This window comes from Triplophysa rosa, linkage group LG11, assembly GCF_024868665.1.
Source record: "Triplophysa rosa linkage group LG11, Trosa_1v2, whole genome shotgun sequence".
Taxonomy (NCBI): Eukaryota; Metazoa; Chordata; class Actinopteri; order Cypriniformes; family Nemacheilidae; genus Triplophysa; species Triplophysa rosa.
Window position 1 is genome coordinate 14,163,773 of NC_079900.1, and position 19,832 is coordinate 14,183,604.

The following is a 19,832-nucleotide window of genomic DNA, read 5'->3' on the forward strand; positions in this document are numbered from 1 at the left end:
AATTGAATTGAATTGAAAATGACAGTCAGAGGTGCCCCAGAACTGTTTGTTTTCCTAAATTCTTCAAAATATCTTCTTTTGAGTTTAACAGAACAAAAAATATATATACAATATTTGTTTCCACTATGGTAGTCAATGGTGCCCCAGAAATCTCAGTTGCTGTAAATGTTTACAGGTTTGGAACAACTTGAGAGAATTTTCATTTTTATGTGGACTGTCCCTTTAAGACAGCGTGGAGTTTCTTTGCTTTCCAGTTAAAAAAAACGATTTTCTCTCTCTATATTAAGTAAAAGTCAATTAAAATCATAAAACAATGCAATGATTGTTGATAAACATTACAATATATGTCATAAGTGATAACGATATTTTTTATATTTGTTGGCTTTAGAAATTAATAGAAACCAAATTATGGCCTAATTGTGTCAAATTCATTGCTACTCACCAGCCTGTTACTGATACACAGTAAGACACTACCAGAATTTGTGAATATATTCTGCCATCTTGTGGATATAAATTACTAAACAACTTCATATAATTATATATAAAAATAAAATTAAAATAAATAAGAAGTCTCTAATTAAAATAATACAATGCTTATTGTCTATTATTATTATTAGTTTGTATTACCAAAGCCGCCGGTATTACATATTGATTACAAAATGGTTGAATTCCTGCAAGTAGTACTCTCCGCGCATGCGTACTGTTAGCTCCTCCCTGTTACTTGTTCATTCTTTGCCCCTGCATTTTGTGCGGAAACCCCTCGAATCTGAAGACAAGCTGCTGAGTATTATCGTATGTGCAACCTGTTTTAGACGTTGATGTTGTCATCAAGGTTGACGACGGAGCGACTGGATTATCGCAGCAGTATTTTGATTACAGGATAAACATATTACTTGTTCTTTTTTTTTTTTTAGCATTTTGTTGTAGTCTTTTTTTGTCTGTTTGTGCGATGGAAGCCATTTTAGGTTGGTCACGCTAGCTGCTAGTCACATTGTTTCAGGCCTTGCTTCAATTTCCATCGGTTCGTGTTTTGTTGAGAGTTGGACTCACGTTACATTGAGAGAGAAAAAACACTACGGAGGAACTTCGAGACGGACACTGGTGCGAAATACTTGACCGGACTCTACACGTTTATCCACACGGACATTGTTTGAACTACATTTCTCGATCGGAGTTGGACCTTGCGAACAGTTACGACTGAGCGCCCTGGGACATTGAATCAGCGGGAGAATTTCTCGCTTTTGTTGGAAAATTTCATGGACAATGAACCGCTTGCGTCTTTAAGATTGCGTGTTGCACTTGATCTCTTCGAACAATTGAAATATCGAGTTCGCAGTTATTTATTATATCTCTTACCGTCAGGCGAAATAAACATGGCCTCCGTTTAGTGGTGGCTCTTAAATGGTTAAGATGATGAGCAAGTATGGCTATTACTCTTAAACTGTTAAAGTGGTAAATTGACATATGAAAAAGGTTGGTCGCTGGGCTAGCCCACGCGATTCTGAAAGTTGTAACTTCGTTGAGTTTGGTTGTGTGTGGTGGTATCTGACCACAAGGATTGTTTAAACATGTCTTGTGTCCATTACAAGTTTTCTTCTAAACTTAACTACGACACGGTCACCTTTGATGGCCTCCACATCACGCTCAGTGATTTGAAACGCCAGATCATGGGCCGAGAAAAACTGAAGGCCGCGGACTGCGACCTGCAAATCACCAACGCGCAAACTAAAGAAGGTAAGTCCTGTAAAATGCCTTACTGATGTTTTGACTGTTAAACATGTTTGAAAGGTTTTGTATATTTTTGGTAAATAAAATGTAAGGTTTATCAATGTTTACAGACTATAACTTATCAAAGTTTACGTTGGCTAACAACGCTAATCAGACCAAATGCTAATAACCACAACGTCGTCTTATAGTGTAGGCCTACTATGCAACATTTTCTAGTTGTCGCTAAAAAAATCTAGTTATTCCTTAGTATTTGATGTGATATTATCATTTTTATTTATTAGCAATAAAGTTCTTAGTAGATAAGTTGTCTACTGTTGTTATTGTCTGAAGCAATGAACAATGGACTCCATTTTGTGTATTCGGACATGTGCTTAATGATGCCTTCACGTGCTCTCGGAATTCTCGGAAATACGAGCGTCCTAGGTAAAAACTTATCATGAACGGTCTTTGATGTCATGTTTACCATTGGGGAGAGGGTCTTCATGTGCAATTTATACTTAGTAAACTCGTATTTCCGAGATCACATGGGGGCAACATAACACTACCCAAGATACCCGTAATGCAGATCTTTAAAGGTCTAGTGTGTAATTTATGGGATGATCTATTGATAGAAATGCAATGTATAATATACATAGTTATACCTTCAGAGGTGTATAAAGAGAGTACACAATGAAGCGTTATGTTTGTATTACCTTAGAATGAGCTATTTCTATCTGCATACACCGTGGGTCCCATTGCTTGTAATTCGCCATGTTCTTGTCAGCCATTGTGGTGATTCGAAAGGGATGGGGAGGGGTTGGTTGCAATTCGCAACCTTGCTGCTAGATTTCACTCAATGGGCCTTTAAAAGACAAGTGATTGAAAAATGTCTGTTATGTGAGACTTGGTTTAATAATCCAATCTTTAATGTTTTTGTTTATAGAATACACTGATGATGGGGCCCTTATACCCAAAAACTCATCTGTCATCATCAGACGAATACCTATTGGAGGGGTTAAGTCGACAAGCAAAACATATGTCATGTAAGTACGGCTTTTCTGTAGCTCAGTGGTAAAAGCATGGCGCTAAGAACACAGAGGTTGTGGTTTCGATCCCAGGGGATTGCACATACTTAGAAACAAATGTATAGGATAATGCAATGTAAGTCGCTTTGGATAAAATCGTCTGCCAAATGTAAATGTAAGTAGTCTGACATTTACACATTTTTCACTTGCTGTTAACATCTGTTTAATCTGTGCTGCCTGACAGGAAGCATGTTTTAAAAGCCAAGACCCAGATTCTGAGTTGAATTAAAGTGTTGGCTCTTTAGCCATCGTTTTCTTATTTGTACTTTTGCATTTTCACACTTTGAGACAATAGCCTATAGAGTTTGATGTCATAGTCAAACTTGCCAATAAGAGTAGCATTCATAACTTCTTGTCTGCACTTTTGGACAAAGTGATTATAACTGAAAGTAAATCTCTTTTTTTTGTTTTGCTTTGCAGCGATCGATCTGAACAATCAAGTGGATCTTCAAAAGCAGTATGTAAAAACACCTCATTTCCTTGTCTCATTACACACATTTTCAAACTTCCCAGAAGTTGCTTTGTCTTACATCATTTAGGGAACTTTTCTCATGCTCCTCAATGTTGTCTTTGAAATCTGTTTGAAGATGACAAAGTGTGTTGAGCTGAATGTTTATATTGTGATTCACTACATTTGTTGCATTAAGTTTCATGTTTTTTATGCAATTTCCAATGTGTACAGAAGTCTGTGCGCATGCTTATACACTGTTTCACATTGAAATAAGAGTTTTAATCCTCTTAAAATATGAATTGTTTTACAGTGTAGTGTAAGATCGTATTGATCTATATGGTAATTCGTGAACATGGCCTATGTTCAGTTTGTTTGTCCTTAAAGTGACACATCTGTAAAAGCTGTCTGTTTTTTGTTTTTAAATAAAAAGTGCATTGTGTTATTTACCACATTACACCTTGTATCACACAGCTTTAATGTCTGACTGCCCATGTTTACACAACTTATATGGTAGTTTAGAGTTGCATGGATACATAAGTGTGCTCAAGTGTATGTAAATAAGGGTTAAGAACAAATACAGTAAGAGCAGTTATGTACTAAATGTTCATATTGAGTGGTGGTTCTTAACTGACAGTTTGTTCTTGTTAGGGCTTAATGTTCGTTCAGAAAACTCTTAGAGGTGCTTTCCCGTACAGGGTTTAAGACTAGTCCTAGACTAAAATAAATGTCTAAAAAAAATACCTTGCAATGACATCTTAAATTGCATCAATACCACTGTTGTCTCAAAATGTACAGAAGGGTTTTTCTAAGGAATGTTTTAAAAACTATTTAAATGTCCTAATTTAACTAAAGTCTAGTCCTGGTTTAATCTAATCCCTGTCCAGGAAACTGTCCCTTAGTGTTTAATGGAATAGTTTGCCTAAAAATAAATTCCTCATCATTTACTTATTCTCATGTTATTCCAAACCTGTATGACTTTCTTAAGATCATACAAGAAGATGAAGAATGTTACTCACAAGGTTTGGTTTCATTGAATGGACACAAGACCACTGAGATACTCCTCAAAATATCTTTTGTGTTCCATAGAAGAGTCGATACAGGTTTTAAATAATATGGGGTGAATAAATTACTTTTTTTTTTTTTTTGGTTGAACTATCCCTTTAATAAGATAATCAAGCCATCTCATGCACAATTTTAATTTGAGTAGTAACACTCAATTGACCGATCGCTAAGCCCCTCCCCGCAAATGCAGATGAGCCAATGGCAGCTGAGTATCAGGTGCACGGGGACCGGAACTCGGACAATTTGAGGTTTCAGTGCCATAGAGAAGCATTGTCAAATCCGAAGCTCTCATTGTTTATACTACAAAAATGGTAAATCGATGTGCCTGGGGTACTTGTAACACTGATTCCAGGTATCATGAAAGGATTAGGAATGGAAAGTATTTTATTCCATTTGCTAAACCTAAACAAGACCGCGAAATGTGGGCGCAGTAACCTGATTCAACCCCAATCCCAAAGAAAACGGTTGTTATGCTCATTAATTTAGAATTTTCGTGTGCTCAAGCAGAACGTTAATGTCATCGTAAAAACGGTTAAGTTAGCGAGTCCATGATAACATACAAACCTAAATAGCTAACTGTTCTCACGTCATGTTCATTGCAGGTCAAAAACACATTAACGAAGGTGTATATGTCAGTTCCATATTAAATGTAAATTAATTTAATCTTACCCTGCCGTACATGAACAGTGTTGTCATTTGCGATCATGACGACCGGCCTCTCCCACTTGCATTGTGATATGTAAACCCTTGCTTCCAAATTAATCTTATCTACCATATTTATTGTAAAATCTTTATCCTTGCATGATATATTTAAGTCCCACTAGAATGCTCCCCAACGAGAGAGTGTGCAAAATGTGTGAAAAAACTATTGGGACAAGGCTTGTACACTGTTCAGCACTCATTGCAAGACATTAGCGAACTCTGTGTGTTTGTCGGAGTTGGCGAGAGTATCTAATGGGGACGAGGATTAGCGATAGGTCAATTGCTATTTTCTTACTGTAGTTAAAACCATGCACTTCATATCATCACTAACATTTAGTTTTTTTTTATTTTTAAGAGCGATTTATTACTGTAACAGTGCTTCTTAGGCCAGATAGACATGCATAACTACTGCAGATATGCGGTTGAAGGTGCACTTTATTTGTTGTGCAGGTCGACATATGGCAGTCACCCTATACTCACACTAAGCACTGTAAATGCAGCATCACTTATCACAAAGGTTTTCACTTGCTAAATATATTGTTGAAATGTGCTTAAGTTAACTACTGAGTTTTTCTTTAAGTGTTTGGTAAAATTTAATTTTAATTACTTAAATACAATAAACAAGTATTTAAGTAAGATACTAATTAAACTAGGCCATTTTGTGTATTTCTTGCATTATGTTCTGGTCAGAGTTCAAGGCTAGGCAATTTAATAGGATAAAAAACCTAAATTGTGATGTGGTAGAGTGAAATAAACTGTAAAAGGCTTCAATGAATTACATTGAAATGAACTGAGCTTGGGGTGCTTATAACATTCATTGAGAAAGCACTGGGTGCCAGCTACCTTTTTTTATACATTTGCTTAAAACTAAATCATCTCCCAGCAAGAGGTGTATCTTTTTTTGAAAGAGGGATTAACAAGTGATATTGAGGACAGCAATGTTCTGTTGTACTGTTAAATGTTTTTTTTTTTTTACAAAAATGTAGTAATTAGACCAAATATGTTTGAGAATTTATGTGCAATCAAATAGGTCTAAATCTTAAAAATGTTAAATTGTCATTGATCTCATGACACACCAAGCGATATAAGAACCAGCAGCAACATTACTTAACACTAATAACCATGTCTGGTCCAAATAGTTGCACTGTGAAGACATGCATGTTTTGTGCCTGCATGAGAGGAAATATTTTGCACACCAGCAGGTGCCAGTAGTCTGTATTCGAGATTTAAAAAGGGAAAAGCTGTAAAGCTAGAACTGTGGATATACAAATCAGTGCTTGTTGGTATATACCTTTTCATATAGTTCATGTATAAAAAGCCAATCAGAGTGATCTTTCCCTCAACCAGCCCCAATGCTGAATCAACTGAAATGTCATTGATGGGGACCAACAGTGCAAAACTAAGATAAACAGCACTCAAAATGGCCTTTTGTGGCATGGAATTATTGTACAGGTCATAAATTAAAATTGTGGTTTAATTCAGATAACTGATTTTTTTTAGCCATTAAAAATGTAAGCCAAATGTACTATACCCATTCTGTACCAGCATATGTGAGTGGAGTGAAATCACAAGTTTCCCTCCCCCACAGTGTTCTGTAATCACTGGACTTGTGCTACACTGGGATTTTCAGATACTGATCACTTGAAAGAAACACAGGATCAGTGTTTACTGTAGCTCCACGGACGCTTGCAGCTCTATTTATGAACTCACTTTTTGCTGCAGGCAAAAATTACACAACCACTGTTTGCAAAAACGGGGGCTTACGCTTCAACTTTTTAAAATTGAAAAACTCTTCCTTCCATCTGAAACGCCACATATGCAGAAAACGGTAATAACATGACGCTGTTATGAGCATTGTTGGAAATTTGAGGACCTTTTTGAATGTTTTGTTTTTAAGTACGTTGTGCCTTTTGTCATAAGCAAGCACCGCTTACTTTTGGCAAAATCACATTGCCTCCTGTGGATTACTGCACAGGTTAAAAATGCACATTTGTGTAAAACGTCACGCTTTGAGACTTAGTCGACACAATTGTATTGATTTGTTCTCACTTTGTCTCTGGTCTGTACTTTACCTTGGTCATTTTTTGTTTGTCACAACATTTTCTAATGGGAAGAGCATTTTTTGTTGTGATGTTTAAAAATCTAGATTAGTCAAAAAGTGATACTTTTTGAACCATTTGTAATTACAGATTATTACAGATTCAGAGGGATTCTAAATGGGCACATGTTTTACGATAGTTAAAATGTTGCCCTGTCTTCTGTTTTAACAAAACTAAAGTGCTTTTTGTTTCCTCTTCTGTTTGGAACATGACATTGTACTTTTAATACACATTCCTAGGTGCATTCCTAGTTCATATTTGACTTTATTTTGTACTTTTTCAGCATTTTTGTATTTTTTCTATTGTACTGAAATGAAAACAAAATGTGGCAAATAAACATATGTTTGTTTTTGTTGGTTTGTGATAGCACTTGTAGCTTGCTTTCTCATGTATGTGTTAAGTTAACTGAAGATACCTAGATAAACTGAATATAGACTGACACATGTAGGACAGTTTTGTTAGTGAAAAACTACCCAGTTCAGATGAAGTCTGGAATATTCTACTTGGCCTGTTGTAAAAGTTGCTTTTTTCATGACTATTTTTTCTGATTTACTGCAAGGATCTACAATAAAATAGTGTTTATTTCTTTGACATCTTTCTTAAGACCCTGTGTGTTCACTCTTTATAGGATTTCTTGGTTTTTCCCTGGATAACAAGTAATTAACAAATGATTTCTGCTCTTGGTGTCAAAATCAAGTCAAGTATTAATTTTTGGTAATTAGACAAAGTATGTAGTTTATCTGCATAATTTTCCAAATTTCAGGTACAACCAAGGACCTAGCTGTAAATATTGGTTTGTTTTTGTGGTGTTAGAACTCAAAACATTCAGTTGGACATGGAGTTGTGCATTGTCATAGTGGTGAAACCCCTCTTTGTTTTAATGTTTTGTTTTCTAATGACAGATTGATGATTCTTCATCCATTTCACTGGCTCTGCTTTCAAAGGTACTTAATCTCTGAAAACATTTCTCTCTGTTGTAATGTCTAACTTATCTCAGTGTTTGGATTTGGCAAGCCATAATCTAGGTGCACAATCTGTATTTGTATATATTTTTTGTCAATAATCTTGTGGTTTGTCTAATCCAACTTGCCTGTGTTATTCACAATGTATGGTGTTTGTTGCAAATGCTCCAAATCCAAACTGAGATTTTTTAATTTATGGAATTGTATGTTTACACTTGCAAAAATTGTGATTATAGGAGTATGTGTGATAGTTGCATAGCGGTAATAACTGTAAATTAAGTTTTTATATCTAAAATGAATAATTGCTTATGAGCTCATTGTTTGTTTTGATGCTTGTATAAGTTCTGACACTTGTGTAAAGCCTGGTCCTGTCATGAGCGAGCTCATTGCCTTTATTAGTGTGAAGAAGAGTTTTGTGCAAGCCCATTTTTTTCACACGAAGTACTCTGGAATCATTTTGTTTTGTTCTCAGTTTTTCTCCAATTGAAGATGAAAGCCTGTGGATCATGCTGAACTTTTTTTCCACTTTTTTGGAAATTGCAACAGCTCTGTCGATTTTTGTTTTTTTTCTGGACTTTTTTGCAACTGGATGAAAGCTTTAATTCATTTTTACGCTGGGACTTGCTCATCGGCAGCTAAATGTATTTTATCTTTTCATCATGTGATATCAACATTTTTAATATGTAAGCAATACAGTGTAAGGTTAAGGTTATCACACCATTATCCATATCTGTGTCTAAAGTTTTACTAAGAGACCTGGATGACATGGCAGTATGTGTGTACTATCCTATTGTTTATCTGACTCATGGCATAAAGAGACATGTGTTCAATAAAACTAAGGGGGAATGTCTGTTAGACCATGGGCAATGCATTTAGACTGTCAGTTTGGCATTTGAAATGAGTATCCCATTCATGCTCTCAGGTCTTTTGACCTAAAGTCATTTCAAGGCCTGATCCATCACTTTAAATATTTTGTGTAGTATGATCTCACACTAATAGAGGCAAGCAGCAGCTTAGAGGACCAAGGCTTCAGTGCATCTTTGGTCTCTGCTCAAAATGGATGTTATGTGTGAAAACATTGTTGCCTGTTAAACAGACAGCCAATCTTGCTGAAACAAATGCGTCAGAGGAAGACAAAATTAAAGCAATGATGTCTCAGTCCAACCATGACTATGACCCCATCAAGTATGTATGCAATACAAGACCCGTATTTGCTAAATTTCTCTTATATCAATTCTAACACAAATCTTTGTTATCAGTTATGCAAAGAAGCTTGTTGGTCCACCCCCACCGAACTACACATGCTTTCGTTGTGGAAAAACTGGACATTATATCAGGAACTGCCCAACAAATGGGGTAAATGGGCTTTTGTTACTATAATTGCTTTAAGCATTACAATTGATTGGAATGTCAAGACACACAGTACAACTTTTTAATATTATGCCTTTGGTCAGAGAAGAAATGTAACCTTGAATGTCAACCATGCGTTAGCAGGACCGAAGTTTCGAAGCTCCTCAACGGATAAAGAAAAGCACAGGAATTCCTCGCAGTTTTATGGTGGAGGTAGATGATCCAAACCGGAAGGGTGTAATGCTGACCAACAGTGGAATATATGCCATTCCCACTATTGATGCGTAAGTAAATGTTGTGTTTGGTGAAAATAGTCTCACTTTTTAAAGGGTTTATATGACACGGCTAAAACTAATATTATCGTTTGTTTTAGATGTAATGCAATGAGTATACATGATTTAAGGTTAAAAACGTTTTTAAGGTTTCCGCATGTCTGTATATCATCTTTACCCCACCTCTCTGAAACGTGCCGATTTTTTACGAAGCTCATCGCTCTGAAAAGCGAGGTGTGCTATGATTGGCCAGTTAACCAGTGCATAGTGACTGGTCGAATGCTGCAAGCATGTGATGGAAATGTAACGCCTCTTACCATATTTGGAACATCAGGTTCCAAAGCAATTGTGCTGACAGTACTGACTTGCGTATACATATGGGTGGTCTTAATCAAATCATACCACAATCTGACGTAGATTTGAGGGAGTGTGGTTATACAAGGCGTTTCGGACAGGTCTGGGTGAGCATTCACTTTTAGATAGAATGCATCTTTTGTTCCGACACTTTAATTTTTGCAATTTTACGTGTCTAATACATGCATGGGCAACTTATAACACACCAAAGACACGGAAAAACACGTATTCGTGCCATATGACCCCTTTAATACAAAAAATTGTTGTCGGTTTTGTTTAGCTTATTGTGGTTCCTTTGTTTAGTGAGGCCTATGCTATTGGAAAGAAAGAGAAACCACCCTTCTTGCCCCAGAATCAGTCTTCATCTTCAGAGGAAGAGGATCCAGTGCCTGATGAGCTACTTTGTCTGATCTGCAAGGATCTTATGACTGATGCTGTTGTTATTCCCTGTTGTGGAAATAGCTACTGTGATGAGTGTAAGTGTCCAAGCATACATTACACATAGACAATAAGTTTTACCTTTGACCTTACACAATTGTCTGGCCACAGGTATCCGGACGTGTTTGCTGGAGTCAGACGAACATGTTTGCCCCACCTGCAAACAGTCGGATGTGTCTCCTGATGCTTTGATTGCAAACAAGTTTTTGCGCCAAGTAAGAAGACCTTCCTTATTAATGTTGCTAAATATTACCAGTAAGGTTTAAAACAACCTAATATTTCCAATTCCAGGCAGTGAATAATTTTAGGAACGAAACTGGATACACCAAAAGAATTCGCAAGGCTGCTGCCGCTGCTCAATCAACCACATCAGGATCCCAGACTCAGGCTCCTGTGCAGCGGCCACCTATGAGACGCCAACAGGACCCTCTGATGGCCAATGTTCCCAGTTCGACAGCTGCCAGCACCCCTCCTCAAAGCATGCCGGCTGCTGCCTTGTCTCCTGTTGCCACTCCCCAGCCCTCCAGCACGCCACCACCTGCCAGCAGCTCTAGCATACAGAGCAGCAATGCACCTGCAGGGCCAGACAACAGCCCCACAGTGAACTCACCTCAGCACTCTACCAAGCAGGATGACCCACCTTTGTCCAAGTAATTTACACATTTAACATTACACAGGATCTGCTGTATGTCTAGAACATTGACTCAGTTTGTTCTGTTGTGTGTGTTGCAGGGAATCTGAAGTTCCAGCATCTGCTCCTGTGCCTTCATCAGAGGCCTCTGCTCCAACAAATACTGCTTCGAAGGTATTAACATTTTATAGGTTGTTTCTGCATAGTGGTGAATATAATTGCATTACTTCCGCCAAATTATTTTAATATGTCATTTTTATGTATCTGTCATGCCTTAGGGATTCCATGTCCCAGTAATTGGGCAGCCTAATATGCCACAGCACGTCATGCACAGAACAGGTAACAAACAATGCAAACTGAAAGTATTATTTTTTTATATTTAAGTTTCACCCTTTGTGGTCCATTCTTAACATTTATTTATGTATGTTAGGACAGCCCAGGGCTAGTGGACCAAGGCCAACCACGAGTCGTCCTAACTGGGACCAGTAAGGATCTAAACATGCTTTCTGATGTTCTAGTCCGATTACAAAAAAGACCTCTAACCTCCACTTTTCAATCCTTACAGATCCACAAGTAGAGGGAGAGCACCTATTGATCGACCACCCAGAACACAACATCCGCCAGTGCAAAACCTTCCTCCCGTGCCGTGTCCAGGGGCTCCTATGTTCATGCCTCCTGCGCTCTTTCCACCTCCACCACACCCCATGCCTCAGCCACCTGGTGTTATTCCTCCGCAGTATCCAATGCCTTTTCCTCCAGGACAGCAGCCTCCCCCTCCATTCAACTTACCACCACCAGTCTATCCTCCAGTCCCACCCAATGTTCAAGTTCCCTGGGTGCCTCCTGGCACTCAGCCACCCATAGCCAACCCTATCTCCAGTATGCCAGTAGAACCTTTCCTTTCCAAGGAGGAATTCTACAGACAGCAGCGCAGACTGAAGGAAGAGTGAGTTGAACTTTGATGAAAAGCGACTGACTAATAAAATCAGTGGGCCTCATTCATGAAACACGAGCAGAACAAATTTTTTGTGTAAATTGTTCCTAAAGTTGTTCTGACGTAAATTTTAGGATTCATAAAAATGTTTGTATTTTCAAAATGTTAGTTGGAATTAAAAACCTGCTCCATACCACGTGTAAATGGTGCATAAAACATTCAAATGTCCAGATTCAACAGCAATCCTAGATACGTAATATGTGTAGCTGTAATTCATAGGCGGGGAATATGCTAATTATGAATGAGCATGCATGCACGCCTTATTTACGAATGATTGGTATCCATTAACATACACGCGTTTCACTATCTTAATCTGACGTTTACAAAGTATTTGTGAATCCGGAGGAGAGTTTTCGTGAAGGTCCGTTTTATGTGCAGATCACTCAATATATATAAATATATATATATATATATGTATGTGAACATTTCATGAATGAGACCCAGTGTGTTTGTTAACACATTAACCCAAGTTTGTGATTTTGTTCATTCAAAGTCATTTGTTTGAGGTGTTCATTGATGTTAAATTTCTGTATATTTCCTACCTGTTAGATATGATAGCTCTCAATTATACTGTTGAATGGCTATAATTAATGTTAAAATAGATACAAATTAATCAATTTATAGAGACATCAGTTGCAGTACTAATATCAGATTGTTGGCTTTAATTCATAAAATGATGCTGTTAAAGTAATATGTTGTTTCTACATTAATTTGGAGATAAAATGTGAAATTATAAGAATGTAAAAGTATATTTAAAAACGTTAATGTTCTGTGTGATTAATCACGATTAATCACAGGACAAAATGTGTGATTAATCAGATTTTTTTTAATCGATTGACAGCACGAATCATTATTCTCTCTACCAGTCGCTTCTCATAATAATTGTGTGTGGTAATGAATGAGCAAGTGTTAATTATGAGGATTTTAACTGTGAAGTTTTCTTTGTTTTTGATAAATAGTTCCCAATGTCGATTCGTTGCCAGGGAGAAGTCAAAACTTGAGGAATTTACCAACGATTTTGCCAAAGAACTGTTAGAGTACAGAAAAATTCAGAAGGATAGAAGGCGATCCTACTCAAGGTAAGGGAAAATGACAGGTTCACACGGAGCTGCATTTTTTTTATCAAAGAATCGGCCCTTTATTAAAAATCTTTATCAAACTTGTCGCAATTTCCTTTTTCCAGATCAAAATCTCCATACAGGGACTCCTCGTACAGTGGCTCATCATATTCCTATTCAAAATCTCGCTCACGGTCCCGAACACCACGCTCATACTCTCGCTCATTATCCCGCTCTAGATCACGCTCCCGATCACGCTCTTTTTCTCGTTCGCCATACTCCCGCAGAGGCCGAGGTCGGAGTCGTAGTTATCGATCCAGGTCACGCAGTCCAGCGTATCATCGCTCCCGCAGCAGATCGCCATCGTATCGAGGTCGGGATTTGAGTGGGATGGGTGGTGCAATGTATCGTTCTCGTTCCCGGACCCCACCGTTTAGGAACTACAGTCCTAGCAAGAAACTCCCACCTCCTTCTCAGATGGAGGGTGAGCGCAAATACAACAGCAGGTACAGGGAGATTCCACCATATGAACCTAAAGCTTATTATGGACGAAGTGTTGATCAAAGTGATCCCTACGAGAGAGAGCGCTACCGAGAGTGGGAAAGAGAGTATAGGGATTGGTACGACAAATACCTCAAGAGCTACAACAGCCCACCAGGCAGTCAGCTTCGAGGCCGTGGTGCAGGCAGTAGAGATCCCCATACGCCTGAGCGTTATCCCCCTCCCCGTCCGAGAGAAAACTCCCCCTACAGCAGGGGACGACGGGAGGATTATCCGCCACCACCTCAAAGCCACAGTGGCCCTCCGAGAGGCCGAGGTCCAATGACGTACCAGGAAAAGTGCGCAGAGAAGTTTGGCCACCTCCATGCCAACACTTCTGGACCTAGTAGAGGGCCTAAAGAATCTCTGAAGCCTCTTAAAGACAGAGAGGCAAGTGGCAGCACTGCCACAGACTCCAAGTCTTTGAAACATAAGAAACATCGCAAGAAAAAGAGAGATGACGGTGACCCCTTCAGCCACTCAGACTCTATGGATGAATCCAGAAAAGATGATCGTAAAGGAGACTCGATGCTAATGAATTCAAACCGTGATGATGCCACGCCCGTCAGGGATGAGCCCATGGACAACGCTGCAGTGCCTTACAAGAGCACCCCTGAAAAAGAGAAGAAAGAAAAGTCCAAAAGCAAGACTGACAAAGTTAAACGAAAGACTGAAAGCAGTGGAGGGAAAAAAGAAATACCTGGAAAGGTGACCAAGCCTGTGAAAGAGAAAGAGGCGGCGGATGCACTGCGAGAAAAGGCAGCTCCCACTGAACCCGCCATTAAGAGAGTAAAAGATGAACCATCATCACACAAATCAGAAGCAAGTAAACCTCAGACAGTAGAGTCAAAACTCATGCTCCCTCGTAAGCTCATGCAGTCCAGGCCCATCAAACACCATCAAGAGCTGAAGCCCATCAAAGATGATCTTAAAAACAAAAAAGAACTAGTAAAAGAGCCTTCAAAGCAAGACAAAGTTCCCATCAAAGATGTAAAAGTCAAGAAAGAGCCAGAGAAGCCTGTGAGAACTGATGAGAAAATGCACACCAAGGCAGTTGATGCTAAGCAAGATAAAAAGATGACGAAGCGAAAAGATGAAAAATCATCTATGAAAGACCTAGACGCCCCTCCAACAAAAGTAGCAAAAATGGAAGTTGATGTGGCTAAAGGCTCACCAAAACCTAAACCCAGGCCTGAGAGCGAAAGACCAGCTGAGGAGAAGAAACCTGCCATTCCGTCCCTTTTGGATATTAAACCAGAGCCTGTGAGAAAGATTAAAATAAACCGAGAAATTGGCAAAAGAATATCTAGCACCGATCGTGCTTTTTCATCAGAGGACATCGCTCATACCACAGCAAAGGGCAGGCTAGAGAAGTCAAGGGGAAAATTGAGGAGGAAGGTACATGCATCCGATGGATCGGGGTCTGTACTTGTCGATTACACCAGGTGAGATCATTCAAGTACTTTGCAGCTTTGTATTTTCCTAGTTTGTTATGCAAATCTGTGCCATCATCTCATGTTTGTTCTCTTTGACAGCACCAGCTCCACAGGCGGAAGCCCCATCAGGAAGCACGAGGACAAGCTTGACCTGAAGAAAACTGTGGTGAAGACCCTGGAGGAATACACTAATGACAGTTCTACCCCTGCTGAGGATGAAATCGTCATGATCCAGGTGCCCCGCTCCAAATGGGAGAAAGAAGACTATGAATCTGAAGATGATGAATCTAAGGGCACCACCAGAACTCGACGTGTCAACCTACCCAGCTCTGCTCCTGTGGAAGAAGCAACTGCAGCAAAATCAACAGACAAAGAGTCTCCCAATGCTGACAAAACTCCGTCTGCCTCCAAAGACGCTCAGATGTCAGATGTCAAACCTGCTAAGGACTCCACGACAAGCGATAAGGAGAAAGATACTGACAAAGAGAAGGACAGAGAACGAGACCGAGGGAAAGAAAAGGATCACAGCGCTGCCGAACGTGAAGCAACTGATAAAAGGAAACCAAATCAGGAGAGAGAGCGGCCACAAGAGAGGAGCAGCGAGCACGGCAGCGAGCGGAGCTCTTCTCAGTCCTCCAGGGACAGACAAGCTGACAGGCCTGAATCAACCTCTAGAAAGCCAGCAGGTAGGGAGACAACTACAGGCCCTGGCAACAGAAAACCAGACCACAGGGAAGATGCAAGAGACCACTTAGCAACCAGATCGAAAGATGAGAGAGAACCTATCAGAAGAAGATTGTCGCCCTCCCCGCCCTCAAGGGTAAAAGACGTGCATGCGGATTCTGGAAGAAAGGCTAATGAAGTTTCTCAGGAGTCTCAAAGTCCAACTAAGGATAAGAGAATGTCATCCCAGAATGCCCCAGAGAGCAAAAGAACAGGGGCAGAGGACCACAAAGCGGACTGGTCGCTTAGTAAGGAGAGCTCTAGGCATTCTGATATGCGTCCCGCAAAGGACAGGGAGCACAGGACTCATAGAACTTTGACTCCAGAGCCTAGGACTGAGGCAGAGAAAGGTGCTTCACATGGGGACCACAAAGTCCCATCCACGCGCACCATGCGACTGTCTTCGGATTTAGCACGGGAAACCGACGAGGCTGCGTTTGTACCAGACTACAGCGAAAGTGACAGCGAAACCTCAGACTTGGAGAACAAAGCTGAGCAAAGGGGGCGAGAGAGAGACAGTAGTGGCAGCCACAGCCCAAGCCCTTCTGGCAGCCACGGACACAGCAGCAGCCCCAGCTCTCCAGGCAGTCAGGATAGCAAAAAGAAGAAAAAGGAGAAAAAAGAGAAAAAAGAGAAGAAAAAACACAAGAAGCACAAGAAACACAAAAAGCATAAGAAGCATACAAGTAATGAATCTGAATCTGAGCTCAAGGGACAGAAACACAAACATAAGAAAAAGAAGTCTAAAAAGAGTAAAGACAAAGATAAAGATGAGAAGGAGGAGAGTGAGGAACAGAGGGTGAAAGTATCAGTTTAATTCACTATTGGTTGATTTTGCTCATATTTGAGAAACATTGAAAAATGATGTGTCCCAAATTCTGTTCAGTTTTCATCCTCTTACTTGGCTGTTTCTTATTGGTTAAATACATGCTTTGTTTGACCACGCTAACCTCTGTCACGTTAGCTACTTGAATGAAAGATTGAATGATGGTTGTTTTTGGGTTGTGGACTTTCATGATTATTTTGGTTATAATTTAAAATCCTTGCAGACTCTCAGAACATCGCGGTTTTGCATTAAGGCCATGGTAGAGGAAGCACTTTAATATGTAAATTTGATTTGCCAAGTTGCAAAAGCCCTTTTGTACCTCATCTCTTGTATGTTTAAGTTGGAGAGAAACATATCAATATGACAGTATGATGATATTGTTAGAGGAAACTGGAGAATAGTGTCCGGTCATTGCGGCACATAGTGATCGCAAAATGTATTTGCACTGTGAATATTTCCTGTACTCTTAAGTTTAATTTTATTCTACTTCAATTTCACAAGATTTATTTAAAATGTCTGCTGAAATGGAATTGCATATGTTTTGAGGGTAATAAAAATTTTCAGCAAATATATAAGATTGTCTCTCTTCGGTTATTTCGTATGTATAGGCTAGTACTCTGCAGAAGATGCTTTAAAACAATTGTCTACTTTGTGAGTAGGGTGTAGCAAGTCCACAAACCAGAAGCTGTAATACTCAACACGCTGTGCAGGATGGCTCTTCATAGAACATAAAATACTATGTTTAAATTTTCATGTGCCCATTTAGGAGCAATATGTTCTGTTATAGATGTTACAATTCTGAAAGCAACACTTGCCCAACTATGGAAAAGCATGCTTTAAAAACTTTGAAACATTACATCTGAGTTATTGATACAATGAAAACCTTTGTTTAAAAACTCAATTTTTTAATGAGAAGGTTGACATTTGCATGTCTACTAATACTTGAACTGAGTCACTGCTTGGAGATACTCGCACTTCATTTAGTAGCACAACTGTTTAATCTGTGATATTTCTCAAGTAACAAATCTGCACATTATTCCAATTTCTAAAGAAATAATTTAACTACATATTTAAGTACTCTTAAGCCGGTTACATTCTTGTTGAGAAAGGAACAGTAGCAGCTGTACTAATCCTAATACTATTCATCATTTGGGTTGGAAAGAATTATCAAATCTATTTATACCTACTAATAGGTTAAAGGTGAGCAGGACACAGCAGACCTGTTGTGTAAAACAAAGGGAAAAGCATTTAAAGGTCTTGGCCCAAAAGGTTGTTTACAGTTAAAGCATGTCACCGATTGCGTGAGGGGCCAACATGTTCAGATGCCCTGTGGCCAAACGCTTGTGTAAGCTGCTAAAGGTCATACAGGCCTTTTCTGTGAAAACTTCTTTACTGTTACTGTAGGTCAGTCGGTATAGCATTGTGCCCATAATGCAAAGGTTGTGGGTTTGATCTCTGGAGAACACAGATGATGCTTGAATGTAATGTAAGTTGTTTTGGATAAATGTAAATATTGGTCTGCGCAGACACTTCTGGCAGTAGCTATTTTTACATCTGGTGATAACCACAGCATCTGTCATAAGCAAGTTAGGAACTGGATCGTCCTGTGAGGATAAGAACTGATTCTGGCACACGCATAACAGGCACAAGACACACAGAATTTAATGTTTAAATAGCATGACATTATGACAATTCTAAAGGTGCTTTAAATATGTTTATTTTGATATTTTCGCAATTTGTTTCAGTGATTATAAACTACATATCATAGCCCTTCTTTACTAGGCTATATCTATTATGAGTTTTAGCCACAAGAGGGCACACAAGGCAAAAACAAGGCAAACAGAATATTGACAGCACCCTAAAACTAACTGGATAAGCCCTGGTGAAACAAAGGACTTCGTTTTTTGTGTAGCCTACTTGATTCATTTGTGTTTGTGCCAGTTGGATGCCTTAATGTCCCCTGATGTGTACATGTGCTTGAGGGAAATCCTTTAACAGATAGACTACACTGAATCAGCACCAACACAACTGCCAAGTTGATCTGTATCACTTTGAGATGGAGGTCCACAAAAGCTGTTGACTCGCATGAAAAAAGCTATTTAACTGTCTGGGCGTGCATTAGAGCATCACAGGGCTTCGCTGGCACAGACACTCAGATACAGTGCCAACAGCAGTCTGGGAGCTTCCATAATCTGTCGGTTAGTTACAAGCCTCCACGGCTCTCCTGATTTCGCCTTGGACAACATTTCAGTCAACCAATCAGATTTCAGAAATACGTTTACAGTTTATTTTAAATTTAATATTACGACCAGGATTAGCTGCTTCGCTAGATGCTAATGAAAATATTGAAGCCACGGTGAGTGTTCTGTGTAGCACGTGCTGTCACGTTCACATGAATTCCTCAAGCAACCTTTCAAGAACACCTGCACTGTATTTACTTTTAAGGACTGAAGATTATTGCAACCACTGTTATGTAAGTTAGCGTCAACATGTAAAAAAAGCGGATAAAATGATCAACAATTTAGATTAAAGTGTATACATATCTTTATAAAACGGTCAGTTCTGGTCCTTGATTCTGATTGGCTGAGCGGAGTTCTAAGCCATTATACAATACCTCAATAAGCCCCGCGAAGCAGTGGGTTACAGTGCATTTTATAACAGCTACGGGGTTTTAGGCACTCCGCTTAGCGTCGTGCCACAACGCCATTAGCTGTTATAAAATGCACTGTAACCCACTGCTTCAAGGGGCTTATTGCTTTAATATTTAGCCTAGCTGCTGCTAGTCTCTGTTGTCAAACATCTTTAGGTTTTTGCTGTTGCACAAAATTGAGCAACAGCAAAAAGAAATGAGAAATGTGCGTGATTAAATAATGAAATCATTTTAATTATGGGGATTAACTACTTCAGTAATATGCTGTAACCACAAGTGTACCAAAATCAAATTTAGTGGGCAGTACAATAAGACTTACTTATAGCGACCTCTACTGTGTGATATATGAAAGTGTAGGACATACAAAGGCTGCTTGGTGGGTGCATCATCATTAATAATTCCTGCTGTTACTTGGTGATGCTGACTAAATCAGTGCTGGGTGGCAGTGTTATCTTTTTGTGCATTGGTTCTTCTGGCTGGCCACAAAGCACT

At 39.2% G+C, this 19,832-nt stretch overlaps 1 protein-coding gene across 2 annotated transcripts; it reads left to right on the forward strand.

The window, feature by feature from the left end:
• Positions 1–732: 732 nt before the first annotated feature.
• rbbp6 (retinoblastoma binding protein 6) lies at positions 733–17,265 on the forward strand. 2 transcript variants are annotated; one of them, XM_057345196.1, is made up of 17 exons: positions 733–1,734; positions 2,651–2,750; positions 3,213–3,249; positions 8,009–8,050; positions 9,165–9,253; positions 9,328–9,424; positions 9,560–9,702; positions 10,348–10,520; positions 10,594–10,697; positions 10,774–11,132; positions 11,215–11,287; positions 11,392–11,452; positions 11,544–11,598; positions 11,679–12,059; positions 13,067–13,186; positions 13,291–15,150; positions 15,241–17,265. In XM_057345196.1, exons 1-17 carry the CDS (start codon positions 1,569–1,571, stop codon positions 16,679–16,681), a joined length of 5,301 nt encoding a protein of 1,766 aa, XP_057201179.1. In that variant the 5' UTR covers positions 733–1,568; the 3' UTR covers positions 16,682–17,265. The 2 variants fall into 2 exon arrangements, with proteins under 2 accessions (XP_057201179.1, XP_057201180.1); XM_057345197.1 differs by having other exon boundaries at positions 9,563–9,702.
• The last annotated feature ends 2,567 nt before the right edge of the window (positions 17,266–19,832 follow it).